The 19,379-nt window shown below is 43.4% G+C and overlaps 1 protein-coding gene and 1 long non-coding RNA gene across 10 annotated transcripts in view; both read right to left on the bottom strand.

The window, feature by feature from the left end:
- The window catches only part of inpp4b (inositol polyphosphate-4-phosphatase type II B), a 58,199-nt gene extending 57,013 nt beyond the window's left edge, over positions 1-1,186 (bottom strand). For 5 of the 7 annotated variants that reach the window (XM_068650822.1, XM_068650823.1, XM_068650824.1 and 2 more), the window contains exon 1: positions 382-507. In XM_068650822.1, the coding sequence (XP_068506923.1) occupies positions 382-408 (27 nt within the window). In that variant the 5' untranslated portion in view covers positions 409-507. Of the gene's footprint in view, positions 1-381; positions 508-1,067 lie in introns of those variants that run through there. The other 2 variants (XM_049720317.2, XM_049720316.2) reach the window with 1 other exon arrangement.
- A 1,999-nt stretch (positions 1,187-3,185) lies between these two features.
- On the bottom strand, positions 3,186-19,379 carry LOC137840329 (uncharacterized). 3 transcript variants are annotated; one of them, XR_011086902.1, is made up of 5 exons: positions 19,136-19,379; positions 18,970-19,071; positions 18,081-18,162; positions 17,796-17,882; positions 3,186-3,228 (listed from the first exon to the last, which is right to left on the bottom strand). It is a non-coding gene; the product is annotated as an uncharacterized lncRNA (long non-coding RNA). The 3 variants fall into 3 exon arrangements; XR_011086904.1 differs by having other exon boundaries at positions 19,165-19,379; XR_011086903.1 differs by lacking the exon at positions 3,186-3,228 and adding an exon at positions 7,430-7,677.

Genomic DNA, 19,379 nt, shown 5'->3' with positions numbered 1-19,379 from the left:
GCTAGCTATCCACCATTGGTGTCAAACTCAAGGCCCGGGGGCCAGATGCGGCCCGCCACATCATTTTATGTGGCCCGCGAAGACACTTCACTTTCTCTCAAACCGATTAGTGGACTCGTAGACTTGACTACCTTTGAGGTTGTTATCCAAGGTCAACTAGTATCCCAAATTGGGAAGAAAAAGAAAACCAGTGTCATCTGCTGGACCTGCTGTGGCACTGCTTCTAAAACAAGTTGTGTTGACTCTCCTGACCAAACAAACTCAGCTCCATCCCAACAACACTCCAAGCAAAGTCTCGAAAAGGGACTCAACGCGCTACTAATGTTGCCTTCGGAAAACACGCAACGTGTGGCGTTTGATTGAAAGGATGAGTGGACCTACCCTGCCTGGAAATCCAAAACAGTCCATACTGAATGCAAGTTCTCCACACTAGCAGCCATGAAGTCCAAACAGCACTGAGACGAGTGTCTGCAGAGTGAGCACTCAGTATCCTACCACATCCTGTCTTTCCAGCACAGACACACACACAGACACACACAGACACACACACGATTCCTTGACAGGAGAGAGAGTGGTATGGGGGGGGGGGAACAGCCGTAACGCAGCTTTGAATGAGACGGTTGTTTTAGTGGATTAGCGGGAACATAATTCCAGTCTATGAGTCGATTTTTTTTTTCCGTGTGCGTGTGTGTGTGTGTAAAAGCGGGTGTGTGTTTCTCGAGTGGGGCAGCTGCTACCCAGTGTAGACAGGCTGTCGAGCTCACCGGGGATAAAAAGAAGCAGGGTTGAATTCAAGTGGACAATGCGATGTGGTGGAACGCAATTTTAAAGTCGGAACGGCTGCGTTGAGGCCTCTAAGGCCAAAACATTTAGCGATAACAAATCGGGATATTGTTGTAATCGCATTTATCGGTTGTGGTTGTTCTCAAATGTACTCGCATATTAAATTGCAATCACAATATTGAGGGAGAAAAAATAATAACAAAAAATAATAATAAAAAAATAACCCAGTTCATCTTGTTCTTCAAAAACTAGAAACTACCAGCGACAACAATGAGCTTCCTTACCTCAACTACCTCGGTGCAGGCGTGGGAGACCAGGCGATCCTTATGAGGGTCCACCACAGAAACATGGACCACCGCGTTGGGCGTCCCGTCCTGACCTGAAGTCACCAGGTCGTTGCACGCTACACATGGGCAGAGACACATAGTTGGGTTAATATAAAGTTACAGTATTTCGATTTAAAAAAAAAAAAAAATGCTTGTTCTTTGGAGGGTAGAAGATATTAGGCCAATATAGTTTACAGAGCAATATAGTTTACTTTTCAGTGTGGGCCCAATATTTGTTTGTACAAAACACAGTCGAGAGAATAGTCATAAAATGGAATTGCATCAGAGGCTGACGACCAACGGCAGCGCCCAGGCAGTGAAATAATAAGTGTATTAGGTTGTCCCTCGTCCCTGTCGGCCTTTCATTTCAAGGTAGAAGAAATGAAATGGCGCTGCTGGTGAACTGAAGGACAACCGGCTGATGCCATCATGACCAAAATGGTGCAATGACGAATGAATTAAGAAGTATTGTGAAATCTTAACCAGGAAGAAGTTGAAGTACGGGACTACTTTTTTGTCTTAAATATTTTTTGTGCTTTCCTCAATAAATATATTATAAATCCATAATTTATTTATAAAAAAAAAAATCGTCTTAAATATTTTTAGTATTTTTTCCTCAGTAAATAAAAAAAAATTAATGAGGGGGGAAAAAAAAATACACAAATATACACTGACTGGCTGATGTGACCTTTGACATCCCATCAGCTTGTCACTTGCTGATCGTAACCAATCAGGGTTTTGTTGTGTCTATCGGGATGCTAATTGCTAATCTATTGCTAATCGCAAGATTCATTTAACACTGTGTTAAAGTGCTATTTAATCCACCTAACCTAAGATGATCAAAGATGTTTGGACTGTTCAAAAAGATGTTAAACCGCTCCTATAATTGCCCATCTTATGTTACCCCCCGATGATTTTCGGACGAAATCCTATGCTGTGAATGCTACCACAGGAAATGCCAAGGCCTGAAAGGAGCGAAAAAAACGAGACATATATTATATATGATGACGGGGGACTAAGCTTTGATGTGAAAGTGGATTACAGGCTGCTTTTTAGGGCGGGGCGACACACTGGCACGTTGTGTACTGTACATCCAAATGCCGTGCAAGAAAATGATCTTGCGTAATCGGCTGAATAAATGTAATTTAATCACAACGCGGTCTGCGCAAATAAACGGGTGAGGAATTTGGCAAATTATTTCTCCAAGAGTTAGAGTGAGGAGTTAACCAACCTTGAGGCCAATCAATGCATCTATTGATAGCGATATAATTGTTTAGCGCTGCTGTTGTTGCGAAGGGAGCAAATTGCATCTCACAACATTACTCCACCGACTCGACTCAAAAGTGATTCAAAAAAACACTTGACCAGACGTCTGTTCAATAAAAATAAATAAAAATCTGTGCGGAATATACGCCGTAGAATCCTGATAGTATGAAGTCAACAAACAACATTCTTCATCTCAGATTTTTGTTACGGAATGTCTATCTCTCGACATCTCCGGTGGAATAAAAAATGAATGGGAGCATCTCCAAGCACAAAAAGTTCCAAGACGGCCTCTCATCGTTATGTCAACAGTGTTCTCTTTGCCTTGTTTGTGTTTGTGGGCACCAGCTCCAAAAGCCTTGGCGCTTAAATGATCAAAGTCAAGAAAACAGAAAAAGGGCAGATTCAACGTGACCAATTTAGAAATTCAATCAGTGCATTAACGATTTTTTTTTCAGATTTTAACCACATATGAACAATGCTAACCCGGACTGTATTTGAGTATTTTTTTCTCTTTGTATGCCAGAGGAGACTTTTGAGATTTATTGACCTTACAGTAAAATACGAAATGAATCCATCAGCTTCACAAGGTTAAAATCATATCTATTAGGAATAGACCAATGAAAAAGTCAAAAGATTTAATACCTAAAAAGATTGGATTGTAGCGACTGTGGCTGTAAAAATGACCTGAAGATTTGCTCAATTTCAACAATTATATGAATATGTGAAAAACGACGTCAACACAGTTTAGAATTAGTTTTCTTTGAATCCATTGAAGCAACCTTGATTTAAAAAAAAAAAAAGTGCTTACCGAGACTAAACTCCACCTGAGGCATCTTGGGAGAGCAAGAAACACCTGAGAAAGGAAGAAGATAAAGTTAAAGAAGTAAAAAAATATATATTTTTTTTTAATAGCCACTCAGCAGAGAGAAAAAAATACGTAGGCGAGAGTTCTAAAAAACAAAAAAAATTCAGTTTCAAGTGACAATCCCTCTCGTGGGCCTGACATCTGGCAGCATCTTAGCCCTCCGAGCTTGAAGGGCTCTCTGCTGCCGCAGCTCAACGTGTCATGGAAGCTTATCAAAGTTTCATCAGCGCCGGCGCCAACGTGACAACGGCGGCGCACGCCGCATCCCGAGCAACTAAAAAGCCGAGAGTCGACCGAAAGGAAAAAAAAAAAAAAGTTTCTATGGCGAGATAATTGGCCTGTCTGTGTCACTCAGTGCCTGTGTTCACGTAAATATTGCAAAGTGGCTCTATCACCTTTTGATAAAATAAAAAAACATGTGGAGACGTTACTCTAAAAAAAAAAACTACTTCGGTAAAAATCAGAATCTCCGCGGTCCATTAGCGAAACCGATGAGCCACGGCTAGGCCGATCGTGTCCGAGCACGTCCCGTAAGAGGATTTTTGCCATTTTCCATCCAGATGTTTCCTCTGTCGGTTTGTGTGCCCGACTGTGAACGTGATGAATGAGTTAGAGCGGCGGTGACGGATGAGTCGTGCGGTCCCGCAGCTATCACCGCAACGGGAGCCCCCAAGGACAATGGATAACTAGAAAGCCTCGCGCTGACACTCACCCAGATTGCAACGTGTTTGCATAATCTACAATGAATGGTGACATCAATCATTTGTGGCGTTTTTGGGAGGCCCGATACACAACTGCTACGCTATCTGTAATGACACGTTTGGGTCGGCTTAAAATATTGCAGAAATGAAAGGAAGTCCTTTGCGAAAACGCAGTTTGGTTCAGGCAATCAGTCAGTCTTATTTTAATGGGAACTTTGAGGAATTTACATAGTTTTATTTAAAATGGTCAATTTTAGGGGGAGTAACTGGTGATTTTGGAGAGTCTTGTTTTGAACAGGACAATTTGGGAGGAATTTAGGAAGTGGGAGATTTATGGTAGTCCGGCCTGGGCAACTTTTCTGTACTATAGCGTTACTATAATATGATAAACTTTTCGGAGAGTTATCGTTTTTTTTTTCAATTATCGTGTTATTTCAGTCTACATCATTTTTAAGGATTTCTCCGATTGTTTTATTTGAACCTCATTCACCGTCAGTTCTGTTCAAACGAATCTATAACATCTATAGTCGTCAATGGCAGTGAATGGGTTAATTGGCTAAATTTGTACTTGATGTTCCAGCAGCCTTATCCGATTCTCCATTTTCCCCCTTTGCACAATAACACTCCATGCTAAGAATCAACCAGACCAAGCCGATCGCGCGATGCCTAATTACGATAATTAAATCCGTTACGGATCAGCAACAATCACAAAGCTAAACGCGGTGTCGGATGTGCGGGGAGACAAGTGGCACAGGTGCGGCGCTCACAATCGATATCCGCCGCCATTATGAATATGCTAATGAGGCCGGCGAGGCAGAGGGCGACATGCAGATGCGGCTCCCGCGGGGGCCCCCCAAAAGCAAATGAGGTGTGCATCGCCCGCTGCGGTGCACTTTTCATCGTGCGGGGGGGGCTGGAGGGAGAACAGCAACATCTATCAAGCCCTGTCTGCAGGTGGCACCATCGGCAGAGTTTGCACATGGGTGAGGGCGATTCATTAGAATACGGGAAGGAGTGGGTGGATGTCTTGGTCCACTAGCGAGGCACATAGCAGGTGATCATTTAACCTCCTTTCCATTCATTGTAATCTCACTTGGAGTATGAAGTATTCTATTCTGCGGGTGTGAAAGCTGAATATACCTGACTCGGCAAAAAAAAAATAAAAAAAATCAAACTACTTCCGTGTACCGTAGGCTCAATAGGAACAACAAGCAATTTCCAAAAAGCTTTGATAAAGCCCTCATCGTGGCTTTAGCATCTTCATGAATACATATTACATGGAAGAGCCCTAGCCTCTGAACAAGCCCTGTTTATATTCCCAATGCTATTTGCTTTGGATTTGGAGATGATATTAATAATTCACGTTTATGCGTGTGTGTGTGTGTGTGTAGGCGCGTGCACGGATGGCTCTCCGCGGAAGTTTGATGTTGCTGGCATTCGTTCGACTTTTCACCAGACCACAAACATCGCCACGGGAGAGATGTCTCCCATTTCGATTAATCCGCTCGCGAGTACAAATCCCACAAAACTGTGGATTATTTCACCACGTGCCCAAAGCACACGAGCCCGCAAGCTGTCGGTTTGTTAGCTTGGGACTCTCGGTAGGTGGCGGTGATGCACAAAATTATATATTTGGCTAACGAGCGAGCTAGCGGTTACGGACAACATCATTGCTAGCTAGCAGTTTTAAGTATCTAATACTGGAGTAGTTCCGTATAATGTGCTTTGAATATATACACAAACAGAAAAAACATTAACAAATTTAAGTCGTTGTAACTTTGTAATAGTTAGCTAATCATTTTATGCTGATTTATGAAATACATAAAAGCATTGTCTAAATACAATTGCTATCTACCGTAGCAATTTAAGCCGTACAACGCAATACCACCATTTATTGTTGCCAACTAAAAACAAAAAAGTGCCAAAACTAATCCTGCTATAAATAGCTTTCAGGAAATTAGCATAACATCGTGATGGGCGGTGTGTAAAATTGCCATAAGCTTCCACCCGCTTTCCTGTGCTGTCCCCGTAGAGGAGGAGAAGGAGGTAAACCATGTCACCTTGCCACCCATAATGGGGGCCTGTCAAGGCTGTCTCTCGTGCGCAACATGCTAATTACGTGCTTCCCTTTGCTCTGCTTGGGTAAACAAAAACGAAGGCTCAGCGCAGGCACAGCGGGGTGACCGCTCCACTCCCGAACCTGTCACATGTCATCCGTAAAGGTGACAGAGTGAAGGTGCGCTTTTACATATGTGGACTCCAACGTGGGGCTGGAATGCGTAAATGCAAAATTGTATTTTTGAATTGATTTAATCGTGCACGTGTGGGTTAAGGTGAAAATCTTGTTAACCGGTTATATCGCAGTAATAACTATTCTATGCAAAAACAAAATATTTCTCCGGAAAGATGGAAAAACAGGAAGGGCTGATGTCAGAATTCATCACTTGAGCAGTTCAAGCAGCACTCGACCGACCACGGTTCCCTCTACGCGCCCACTCGAGCAAATAGCAGGCCAGCCAAAATGACAAGGCCTGCTCTTTTCCCACACTTAAGACTCATAGCACTTTTTGGATTTTTGACTCCGACCGCATAGCGAAACCCGAAATTCCAACCGTACTTACATGCCACCGACATGAAGCAGCTTGTTCAACACAACAACGACTCGTTTGGCTCAATTCTGCATAAACGGTTTTAAAAAGGCTCAATAATGTTTAGCTATGATGACCCCCCCCCCCCTCCCCCCTTTTACTTCAGATGGACCTTAACATGCTTATCGGAATGAACAGACATTTGCTCGAGGCCACAAACGTGACTTCCATCATTTACGACCTCGGACTTGCTTGGCTCGTTTCCGTATCGCCAAACATAAATATGAGGAAAGGCTCGATACGATTACCTACGGAACTTTGTTGATGTCAGTTGAGGAGCTTCCTCTAATACGGTATTTTGTCAACCTAAATTTCAAGGTGGGGGGGGTCTACATTAAATAACTTTCATGTAAATTGCAATTAACGGCAATCCACAACCAGGAAAATTCCAGGAAACTTTTTACTGGAAATATTCATTGTTCTTCTTTTACGATATGCCACTGACTCGTTAAGTACATTTCTTGTTAACTTTTTGTTTACTCTCCGGGACATCCACTTGTATCTTCTTTCTCTTCGATACACCCACGCACACACACATGCAAACACACGCACGCACTTTCTGGCATGTGTTAAAGGGGTTTCGAAAACAATCTGCTGCCGGCGCAAACACATTGGAAAGGGATCAATCGGCAGAGATGCTTAACGGTGCGATGATGGTGGAGGACACAGGTGGAAGGCACAGGTGGAGGAGCTGGATGATGGAAAGACGAGGTAAAGCAACCACAATGCAGGAGGTTGGCTCACCGGTCACATGAGGGAGCTCGTCTCCGGGGCAGCCGCTCAGTTCCTTCAGGTCAACCGCGCAGTATCCCGCCTCCCGAACGCCGTCCATCTGCCCAGCTCCCCCTTCTGATCCTCCACCTCTTCTCCAGCCGCCTCTGCGGAACACCGCCGTCCACTCCAGTTCCCCCCCCACCCCTCACACCTCCTACTGACGACGCAGTTTGACGGGGAAGCTGCCGTCACGGCGATAGCGATCTGCGACCGCGCTCGAGCAGCATCCGAGATGCTTTTTGGAGGAGAGGGACCAGCCAGAGACCGGTGAAAAGAGGGGAGGGGGGGAGTTGGAGAGTGATGAGGGAGCGAGACTGGGAATGAAAGAAAAAGCAGGACAGAATTGATGTTATGTGCGATACGTTGCTCTATCCATTAATCTCAGGCTGCCTGAGCGCACCTAGACGACAACGCAGTGCCAAAAACACACACACACACACACACACACACACTCCGTTCCGCCTCTCTCCTCACTGAATGCAGACATGTTCCCTCTGATTTCTGTCATCCGTCTGCCTCACTCTAAATCCCACTCCCCCATAACTCTCCAGTATTTTTCTTTTTTGTAATCCCAGTCCAAGCATCCAATCACTTAGATAGTTAGCCAAGGGCCTAATCAGTTGTATTCTCACGGATTAAATGTCAACTTTTGGTTTAGTCTGTCATCCAGTTTGCGAGTCAATCTGCCAAACTAGCCAAGTAGCTAGTTAGCTATGCTACGACGTTAGGTAGTTAGCTAGCTATACAGTCATAAAATGTATTCTTCAACATTCCGCCTATGCTCACGCAACAATGTCTTTGCGTTTGTTATCATGCGCCCGCCAAGGTCGCCACGCGACAGAGCCCGCCAAATCGATGCCCGTTTTCAATCACGTTTGTTTCTGTGTGTCTCCGTGCGCGAGTGTGTTCGATTTAATGAACCGCCGCCTCACGCCGTGATGAAATGTCATATCTTACAATATAGGTCACTCCTGTAAGAAAACAATGGGCTCTTTACACAATCTCCCACACTGACAAAAAAAAATGGCTGTTTTTTTTTCCTAGTTCTCCATTAATCCTCACGCAACAGTACGTGCCCAAGCTACCTATCACAATCGTAGCGGCACATAGTTTAAATAAGGGTTCTGTGGTCCAGGTCTCGGCTGAATTCCCCGAATGAAGATAAATGGCACTCGGTACGACGAGGCTTCGTCCTCGCTTCTCATCATGCCTCCGTCGGAGCAAACACGACAGGATGAACGCGGCCATCTTCCTCTTAATGGAAACGTCCGTCCATTAACATTCTAATTCCGATTCTTTTCAAGGCCACATTTGTTGTCTTATCAAAGGCTGACGACAAAAGAGGAGGACTGGGGCAAAAAAAATCGATAGACAACCCCGCTGCAGATGGAGACGAGTGCAAGAACATGGCGACGGAGAAAATAAACATGGCCTATTGTGGAAAAAGGATTCCCACGTTAAACTCCTCCACAAAGCAATTGAGAACCATTAGAAGCTACACAAAATGCTACATGGTTGCGCTAACGCTACAAGTTCTTTCAGTTTGATTCATCGCGGACTATGTGTGTATTGCTATCAAGTGTCGTAATAATTTGGGTATTTTGCTATTTTTCTATTTGAAAGATAATTTTTTTTCTTGTCAATGAACTGAATTTGGCCTTGGCAGAGACCTGAGCTCCTCTGACTGACATTCCACTTCCCATTTACGTGGGGGTACAGTAACTCCACATAGACCCATTCAGTCCGACTGCATTAGCGCTCGACAAACACGCCGACAAGCGCTCCGGCCAGATGAGTCAGGCGGACCTTTAGATAAGACAAGCCGAACGTGAACGCGCACGGTTCTCGGGGATCAACGCGGCGCTGAGATTTATGGGAAAAGGTCAGACCTCTCGCAGGGAGGAAACGCTTAAGGTCGAAATGCCGGCCGATTCCATCCGAAGCTGCTGGGTTTTTTTTTTGTCGTTATCTGCTGATGCTGCGGGCCAGCAGGAGGCCTTCGCTTGCCGCCAACTACTACTTTGCGATGATAAAAACAACAATACAGAGTCACATGTTAGAAGCTAGTTCGGTGATCAGTCACTTTGTGGCTTTTTCTTTCCTACTAACAGCATGCGATGGAACAAAGTGAAACTAACTAATCAAATAACCATTCACTTAAAATTATTAGGAAGCGCTCTAAATAGTAAACAGACTAAATAACCAACAACCAACCAGTAGACTGACCGACCAATTAATTAACCTGACGATAGAGCAGCCAACAAGCTAACTGGCTAACCCAACACCAGATTGTCTGGCCAATGATAAAACTACCAAATTAACGACTTACTGACAAGCTAACAAACCGATTCCCGGACGATGTCACGAATGAATAATACCGAATATGCACAGCGGATATGAAACGAGATGCTGCGGGCCTTGCAAACGCGAACGAATAAACAACCAACATGTCTATTCAGACCTTACAGCGTCGGCGGCGGCTGAAAAACGAGTTTAGAATACAATCTGCATCGTCAAAGCAAAGTTATAGGCTGACACTATGTCAAGGATACATTTTTGTTGCCCCTATTTTATTACTCGCGGTGGTTGCGGGTAGGTGGGGGACTAATCATGCGGCAGTCAATTCTTGAAAGAATCATTGTGTTTCCTCATTATAGCCGTGAACAAAAGAGAGCCGAATACAATCAGAGTCGGCGTGAGATTTAAAAGCAGCGTACAAGAGCTCATGCAAATGTCCTCTTATGTTAATCCAATTTGGCAATCACGGCCAGACCTTTGTAATGACTCGCGACGACGATTTAAGACTGGCAAGTGGCTCCTTCTGGGTTCTGTATGGAAAAACTTCCCGGCGTGCCCGACTTTCATTTCCTGCAGGAAGGGAAGGCGAGAAGATGAACTGAGGGCAGGTGCGGTTTCCTGTCGGAGAGGTGGCGACGGTGTTGAAATATTCACAAGTAGCAGAGATGGCAAGCATCTTCCCGCCTTTAAAAAAAAAAAAAAACAGCTTTAAAGTCACTTGTTGTTTGGTAAACAACATGTAGGCTCCCTGCTTGTTGCTGTACTCTCACGAGAATGGCTCCAGCGTACAATATTATGGAAAAACGTGTACACAATATATATGACTGATTAAACTTACAACTAACCAACCGATTTATCAACCAACAACAAACTGCAACTAAATGACTAACCACCTAATTCACTGACCCAACCAACTAACAGACTAACTCACACGCAATCTAATTAACAAACTATCCAGCCAAAAATCTAAACGACAACAAACTACAACTAACCGACAGACCAAACAAAAATAACCAACTGATAATTAACCGATCTATAATTAAACCAACTAACCAATATAACTCAATAACTGACTCACTGTATTAACCAACCCAGCACCGTACTGACCGATCGACAAACATCCTAACTGGTTGACTAATAAACCCTCTAACTATTTGACCAACCAGCTAACTAACAGATCAACTGAAAGTGAAAGACCAGCTGAACGACTGACCAAGATTAAGCTGACTAACAAAAGAGCTGGCAAAGCAACACCACTAAGCAACTAAGTGACTTACGAACAGACCGACCAAGTAACTGACCAGTTAATTAACTAATTAACCAACAAACCAAGACTGCCTATCAGCATTTTGTTCTCGGTTTTAGAATGCAAGACTGACCTTCCTGCAGGTAAAGATGAGCAGAAGTATGATTGGCTATTGATGTTAAAATATTCACCACTGGCAAAAACAAGTCGAACTGTTGTGGTGCTTTAAAGTGACTTCTAAGTTTGGCAGACAACATAGGCTCACCGTTAGTAGTTGCTCTCTCGCTTCTGTGCCTTGAGTGTACAGCGCAGTGGAACAAAGGCACTGCGACAAAGCAAAGCAACTCCAAAGGTTTTTACCTTCTTAAAAGCCACCAAAAAATTGCGACTTAGCCTGTTCGTTAGCACCTGAAAAACAGCTCTAGAATTAAAGCGCTTATAGCTCGGACTATTGTAAAAGGGTTTTTACAGGTCAAGCTAACGAAGACACCTTAACCGGCCGACCATGTCAATGACCAACCGAGCAACCTGCTGACCTACGACCCATTCGAGCAGTGTTTCTGCCTGTCATGTATTTAGCTAACAAACGATAGTACTTGTCCCATTTGCTCCTCTTTGTGTCAGCGAATGTTTTCCACCCCCGAGCATTATCCTCGAAACCTAAAAATAATCCAGACCAACAGTTTCTATATTTCTTCTTTCCACTCTTATTTTCTCCTCTCTCATCTCCCGAGCGAGCCACTGAAGCGGAAACGTCGGCCCATTGTTAGCATGCCGTGCGAGATGCACTACCAAGGCACCTCCTTCCCCTGTCATCGCCGACTCCCATCTTGGAAACCTTTTGGCTCATGCTGATAAAATATTTAAGATCTCCCGTGATTAAAGTGCATCCAGCTCACCTTGGCGGCAAAATCCATTAACCCCGGCGGAATCGATGCCATCGATTCTACCGATAGAGGCGAGGGGAGAGTGGTGTGGAGGGGTCAAAGTACAAGGTGAACGATACTGGAGGAGGCACAGTGTGGTTTTGAGGTGATTTACATGAAGCATGGCAACACAAAAAATACAAAATGGCTGCCGGGTACAAAGTATCGTAACACAGCATTCAGATAATTGGCAGCCAATGGCCAGAAATGGGTGGCCTCTGCAATTTGGAGTCCCTCAGGGTTGAGTACTTAGCCCCTTTCACCCTACAATTAGCAGAGCACATCGAGAGAGAAATTAAACGAAGCTTTACGCTAGCAACTAGCCACTTAGCGACGTTTTGTGTAAAAAATTTGATTGGTCTCTCCTGCGACTCCATTTGAGTCCATCTGTTTGCGCTGTTTCACATCATTCAACAAAGTCAAAGCTATACCGTAAGCTAGCTACGTTAGCAACTTGCGCTAGCCGCACTTTAATCAAGCTTGAGCTGTACACAGAAAAAAAGCATCTCCAGTAAGAGCTCGGGGCCTCATAATTGTCTGCTAAGCAACGACGACATGCCGACCCGAAGCCTTTGAAGATAAAGCGAAGCCATTAAGCTTTACACCGCCGCACCAAATCATTATCAGCTAAATCCCAGCGACAAGGCTAATGGCAGAGGGAAAATGAGTAGTAGATAAGGATGGAGAGCTAATGATAATTATTTTTTCACTCCAAACAACCCGGGAAAAGAATAGCAAATGGACAAGGAGATGCTTGTACAAGTAAATCCCTCAAGGGGGAATAAAAAAATAAATAATGAATGTAAGACTAATTTCGATTTCCCACGGAAAAAGCGTAGCGAAATTACCTTAATAGATGTTACAGACGATGATAGCAACTTGAGGAAATCTTCAAGTTGGGGTGCTTTACAGCAAGTCATCAAACATCTACACTGAGACCTTCCGATTGAAATTTTCACCCTTCTATACTTGTTACAAAATAAAAATATTAATTATTAGAGACTTGTTTCTCTCATTTCAGCGCAAACCTCTGGCATCAAAACATCTTTTTATCACCACTGGAGCAGCACAAGCACATTAATGCTAATCCAGACCATCCATGATAACATTTAAGGGATCACAAAGAGCTTTAACACGATCCATTCCATCGGAATTCTTGTTTCATTCTTCTGACGTGGCATCCGCGGGCAACGCTAAACCGTGTTTCGGTGCGGGAATCCAGATGCTATCGTCATGACGACTGTGTTGAGAGGTTAAGCTTTCTTTCAAGCTGGGTGGGGGGGCTTGAGACATCGAATCACAAGGAGTCCCTGAATGCGTCACCAGCCTCATTAAGGAATTGGTCATTCAGTTGTTGAATTTGATCAATAAAAGCGACTAAGAGGATGTGCGCTGTACAAGCTAATCGAGATCCGGATGTAAAAGTAAACGTGAAACCATTTTAAATAAGGAGCGATTGGAGTGAATGCTCCGAGGCAGCGGCTTAGCTTTCGTTAAGAATGGCTGGCTCTTCAGAAAACAAGCCGCACAATCCGGCATGCAATTACCGTTCGAGTGAGACAAATTCATGATCTGAGGCGCTTCAGGGATCCCGGCGCCTGTGGTCATAACAGATAAAGATATGAAGTGGGGCTCACCTAAGAGGGAGGAGAAAAAAAAAAAGATCATGGAGGAGGGGTTACAGCTCGGCCATGATGGTGGAACTTCTGAATGGATAAAAGTCATTTTCCCAGCAAAGCAACAGAAATAAAATACAAGCTTTGCAATGTGGAGTCCCTCAGGGCTGAGTACTTAGCCCCTTGCCATGTTTATAGCATTGTATAAAAAAAAAAATACCGTGCTTGTCAAAGGTGAGTAGTTTTGCTTTTGGAAAAAAGGATTACCACAATTTTTTCATAAATTTGTTGAAATGATGATTGTGGGCAATTTGTCCGCGGAACTAAATCGCCCTGAACATTGATTTAATATTTTTTCTAACTATATAATCCTCTGATGATGGGCATCTGCCATCTCTTATCCTCAATGCCTAAAAGCACTCGTAACGCCGAAGATGAAATAAATTTGGGCTCGTGTGGGCCTAATAGCGATCGTAAATGGACAGCCGGTGGTGAAAATGACTCGGGAATGACGCAACCGACGAGTCATTTTCGCCTGATTGAAGAACGCGCCTTTGACGTCGCGCCCTGCACTTTATCATCTTCTGCTTGCGCAAATTGCTTACGAGAAGAAAAAGGGTGAGCTCGATAAAGTAGACACCCCAAAAATTTAGACCCCCACCAACGTCCATCCCCCTCATCATCAAATCAAACAACTTAAAAAAAAAAAAACACCAATCCTCGGTGGCCATTTTTTTTTCTCCCCCAACTCTGATTTAGTCCAGGAAACAGCGGGAGCCGTTAGAATCCCATTTCAAACTATTAATTATTCACAAAGTCATGTTTAATGTTGTAAATATGCACTTATGTCCACACACTCTACAGCACTGTTTAAAATAGTAAACAAGATCATGCTTCAAAAGCAAAGCGGCTTTAATGAAGACAATGTGTCTCGCGTATTTATTATCAGAGTGGGTGAGGAAAAAGAAACAAACCAAAAAAATAGTACCATTACCTTTCTAGACATTCTTCCCCGAGGTCCAGAATTGATTTTATATCAGCGCCGACACGTCGCCCAGACTAATTTTACTCCGGGATTTAGTGCGTGCTACACTATGGCTCAAATAAATGCTATTTAATCAATAGGGAGGTATAGTGCCATAGTAAAAAACGTGAAGGTTTTTCAAACGCGCCGGGAACTCTAAATCATGTTTCTGTTTGCAGAGTTCTTTTTTTATTGTAAAACAGCATGGCTAGGATTTTCTATTGACTAGTCTGGAGCGTTTAGAGAGCACCAAAAAGACTTGTTTCCGTTTTGATGCCGTAACGTCCTTGTGTTAATGGAGTGACGGGCTAAAGTTAAAAAAAATAATGATAAGTACAAGCCGGCTTCTTTTTTGTTTTGCTACTTGACAACTGCAGGAACTCTGAAACTCTGATAAAACTCCAAGCAAAGATCAATTGACACCTTGAGTATCCGTTTACTTGAAGAGTGCAGCCGCCGCCACGGCAGAAGGACAAGCGGTGATGAATGGCCGCGCTGGACTTTTCAAAACGAGGATTCCGACATGACGATCCATCACTTGCGACCTGCGTGGTTGTCAAGTTAAAACAGGCGCGCCGTTTAAGCTGGCTGGCGTCCGCCTCTGCCTGCAGATTTTCCTCGATAAGACCGTCGCGATGCAGACCTTAGTTAAACATCCATGAGGTCAAAGCTATATCATGCCACAAAGTAACGTAAATAAATATCCGTCGTTGTCAATTTACCGTGTGCGCTGAAAACTCAACGCAGTCGTTCATGTCAAAACCGCTGGCAACAAAACCGAGTAGAACCCCCAAAGTGAAAATCTCCACGTTGGGCCCAATTAGCAATTTTACCTCCATGGTAACCTGCTACTAAGGTCTCAGGTGTGAATGGGGAGCAGATGTGTGGAATTTGCTGTTATTACTCTTCTATTGCTTACTGGAGGTTCTATAAGGTATCTCAGGGGTGTGCTCACTTTTGTTGCAAGCAGTTAAGACATGAATGGCTGCGTCTTCTGAGGGGACGGGAAATATACGAGCTGTACGCTGACGACCTTGCACGAGCAAAGTGTCGGTTCCTCGGTGTTATGCGATGAAAAGACACAATCGAATCGTTACAAACACCTGTGATTCGCTCCTTACCCGTGTTGGTCTATGTTGCTAACCAAAACAGCAGTCTCGTTGTGACCCGGACTGCTGTTTTGGTTAGCAACATAGATAAGCAGTGAATTTCCTTCCACATCTTCTTCATCTTCATTTTCTTCTTCAGCATGCCAAACACGATTAAAGACGTACATGTAACGAACCGAATGATTTGTTGTTACGGGAGTTTTGCAATGCTTAATTCCAAAAAGCCCGCTTTGACGAGATTTGCAAAATAAACCACCTCTGCAGCACAACAGACTCGTTTAAGGCAAGCAGCTGCTCGTTCGGCAAACCAAACAACGAAAGCACACTCGAGTGTCGAGAGGAACACGCTTGATAAAAGCGGCGCTTGGTGACGCCAGAGACTCCATCAACCCGACGTGCCGGAGCAATCTTGTTTCAAGTCCAACAACTCTCGCTCGGTATAGCAATGTTGTTTCAAGACCTTTCACAGTTGCCTCGAGTGCTCTCACCGTAATCGCTTCGCATAGGTTGCCAATAAAACTTTCACAAGAATGACTTTGGAATTTCCCAGCAAAAATCAAACAAAAAAAAAAAAAATGTACTTGGTTGTGTTTTCGCCAGACTTGACGAGAGGGCCCAACTATTTGTACGCGAGCAATAAATAAAAAAGGTCAGCTATTGTGCAGTAATAGAAATTCGACTCGATTGTGAAGAACCCACTAGATATGCCAGAGGTCCATTCAGTCTGGTCAGCTGAATAGATGGCGTGTGTATTCATAGCCTGGATATTTACCGTAGAGGCTTCTTTTATACACACACACACAAAAAGTAGGACTATTTTCACTGGCTTGATGTACGACTGCTGCAGCGACTGAAGGGAATTCTTTTTAATGGAAAACTTTGTCGACGGAAAGTATGCGGAAAGAAAAGAGCGGGGAGGGAGGCCCCTTACCTGCAGCAGGGGAGATTTTTGCTTTCTGAGCCAGAGGAAACGAGGAAAAGGACATTACGTGGCCAAGTGGATGTTAGGTAGACTCGCTTAGAGCTCGCTTGGGGTTCTCGAAAAACAAATGTGTGAAGTGGAACACAAGCTCCCTCTTGTGGTTGGTGAGAGAATCACTGAATTAAAAGTTTCGAAATGTTCTTGACGGTGTGGAGTGCAGGTCCGCTATTCTGATTAATATTGTGTCATATGTTTTTATCTATGTCAAGGGGCGGCCATTTTGCGACTTGCTTTCGACTGAAAATGACATCACAGGTAACGACCAATCACGGCTCACGTTTTCTGAGTTTTTCAAATTCTTAACAATCCATTAACTAAAGCTCACGCTTGTTCTTGCAAAATGTTTATGTTCCACACATCTGCCTGAATTTGACATAGAAAAGCACTTTAATATTTGATTCGCTGTCATTGCATACAGAGCAGCTGATGAGATTTTTAACAGCGGCTGAGCTAATGTTGACAGTGTTATCGCACGGGAACGACTTGTCCAGTTTGCACAGAAAGTGACAACGCCACAGGACTTCCTCTTTGCCTTTCGCTCGCACGTTTGCTCGGCAAACAGCAATTTAATTGGGGGAAAGTCATTTTCCAGCAGCTGCGCATTTGACTCCAAACGCGCGTGTACGAGAATGCTAAATAATTCAAAAGTCCAAATGGATCAACCTCGGTGGTCTCGAGACTCGATCCCGGAGCCTTTAACAGACCCGACAATAAGACGTGGTGTTGGGAGACCTCATCGATCTCGAAAGTTGCGGGAAGACGGATTGAGCAAATTGCGGAGACACGGGGGGTGGGGTGGAATATCGAGCGGGGGCGGGGGGCAACTCACTCGGCTTTTTCTCAATTAGGCAAGGGATGACTTGAGTGCTCGAAAGTACAACCCAGTTCACTGCAAGGGATGACTGAGTGAATTGGCTTTTTCTTTAGCTTTTTTTTTTTTTTTCAAAGGCGCCAAGACTTCATGTGTGATGATAACCATAGAACTGTGATTTTAAAAGTAGTATACACATGTAAAAATGACCAATTTGTTGTTTTTGATTATATATAAATTGTATCCAACTACATTGTGATGTTGATTCGAATTTATAAATTTCAAAATATTCCAACTATTGTCATTTTTACATGAATATGTTCAAAACCTGTGTTCTCCACTTCAGTAACTGTTTGACTTTCAGGGTTGTGTTGTACTCTAATGACAAATGTACATCCAGAGAGAAGATACAGTACGTACCCGTCCGATGCGGAACTCATTAGAACGCCGGCAGATTGGTCATTAAGGCGGCCGCGGTTGCATCGAGGCTGTCTGCAGTGCACGACGCTGGAGGAGATAAACAAGAAGACATTGATGGAGGAGGGGACATAACAACGAGAAAGGACACCAAAGTGTAGAGTGGGGGGGGAAAGCCACTATTCTGAGAAAAGTGTCATTTTACCTAAAAAAAAAATAAAAAATATATATGCTGCTCATCAGTGATAAAGTCAGTGCTGACATTGCCCTTCCAAATCTACCACTCACCATTTTTTTCTTAGATCCGTCTTGGGCTTCAAGGTTTGAGAAAATGTAGTATTTATCATGGTGACGTTTCTTTGTGCTGTTTCTAGGAACAAATATGTTGGTTAGTGTAGCAAGAAAACATTTCTAAATATAGAAAACTGCACCTCCGGTAATTTCATTTAATAGCTTGCAAATCTTTTTAATGGTTTTATTAAGCTTTTGGATTTAGACTAATTGATTCCTTTCCTTTGGTTACGCTCGGAAATTCTGTGCGGTCTTGAAGCAGAATATAAAAGGAATGGAAGCTTTTTTTTTTTCTTTTTGACTTTCCTGCATTCATTTCCCGTGAAAATAACTGCTACATCAGCCACAGCATGGTGATAGAATCAGGATGAAGTAACGGGAAAAGGCAGAACACAACACATACAGTTAGTGTGACCCTGTCACCCCTCGTTCGAGTTCCTGATTTCGCAGCAATCAAGCACCTAGCTGGATCAGTCGCACTCGTGAAAACATTTTTAGTCTCTCTGGAAAAAAATAAACTTCAAAGCTCACTCGGGTATTGTCCAGAAAGCAATAGGAAACTTGTGACTGAACCCTTGACTGTCAATAAAAACATGTCCACATCTTTCTCCTTTGTAGAGTCAGCAAAAATAAATTACTTTAATCCCAATTGGGTATGACATGCAAATTATTGACATTTTAATGGGGAATTAGCGCCCTCTTGTGGCGCCTGTGTGGAAGGTATGTTTAGAATCTAAACCATTTGATCTATGGTTTCTAAACTTTAGATTTTTCAAAAGCAGAGTCAACTCGACATCATCATTCCTGACCACGATGAGTAAATTAATAATCACATTTATGTCAAAAGTCACAGAAAACAAAAGAAGAATCCATCACGTCGACCTACCTTTCAATCGCGTCGTATGTCTATGACCGACATTATTTTCCTCTTTTCCAGACCCATAGAAAATGAATTGTTTCGTCAATGTTCTTGTTTGTTTTCTTGTTTCTAAACAAGAAAGTAAAAGACTTAATAATTAATTTTCGCACATGTCCTGAGTGTTGTTAGTCACCTAAATGTTGAACAGAGGCTGAGATGTACCGAAGTCAATTCCTTGTTTGGCACGCTCAAACATGGTCGATAAAAATTCTTGAATCTTGAATTCTTAACTTTTCCAATAACCTCACCAGGCAGTGGACCACCGTTGAATTCAGGTTTGAGAAAAAAACGTCACAGAGAAACGGAAAGAAAGTTCTTCTGCTTCCTCAACAGCCTCTGCATGAACTCCCAGAACTCCCGCTTAAGTCTCTACTCAA

Source organism: Syngnathus scovelli, chromosome 5, assembly GCF_024217435.2.
Source record: "Syngnathus scovelli strain Florida chromosome 5, RoL_Ssco_1.2, whole genome shotgun sequence".
NCBI lineage: Eukaryota > Metazoa > Chordata > Actinopteri > Syngnathiformes > Syngnathidae > Syngnathus > Syngnathus scovelli.
Note: the sequence above shows the minus strand (reverse complement) of the source record. Positions and strands in the feature narration are given on the sequence as shown.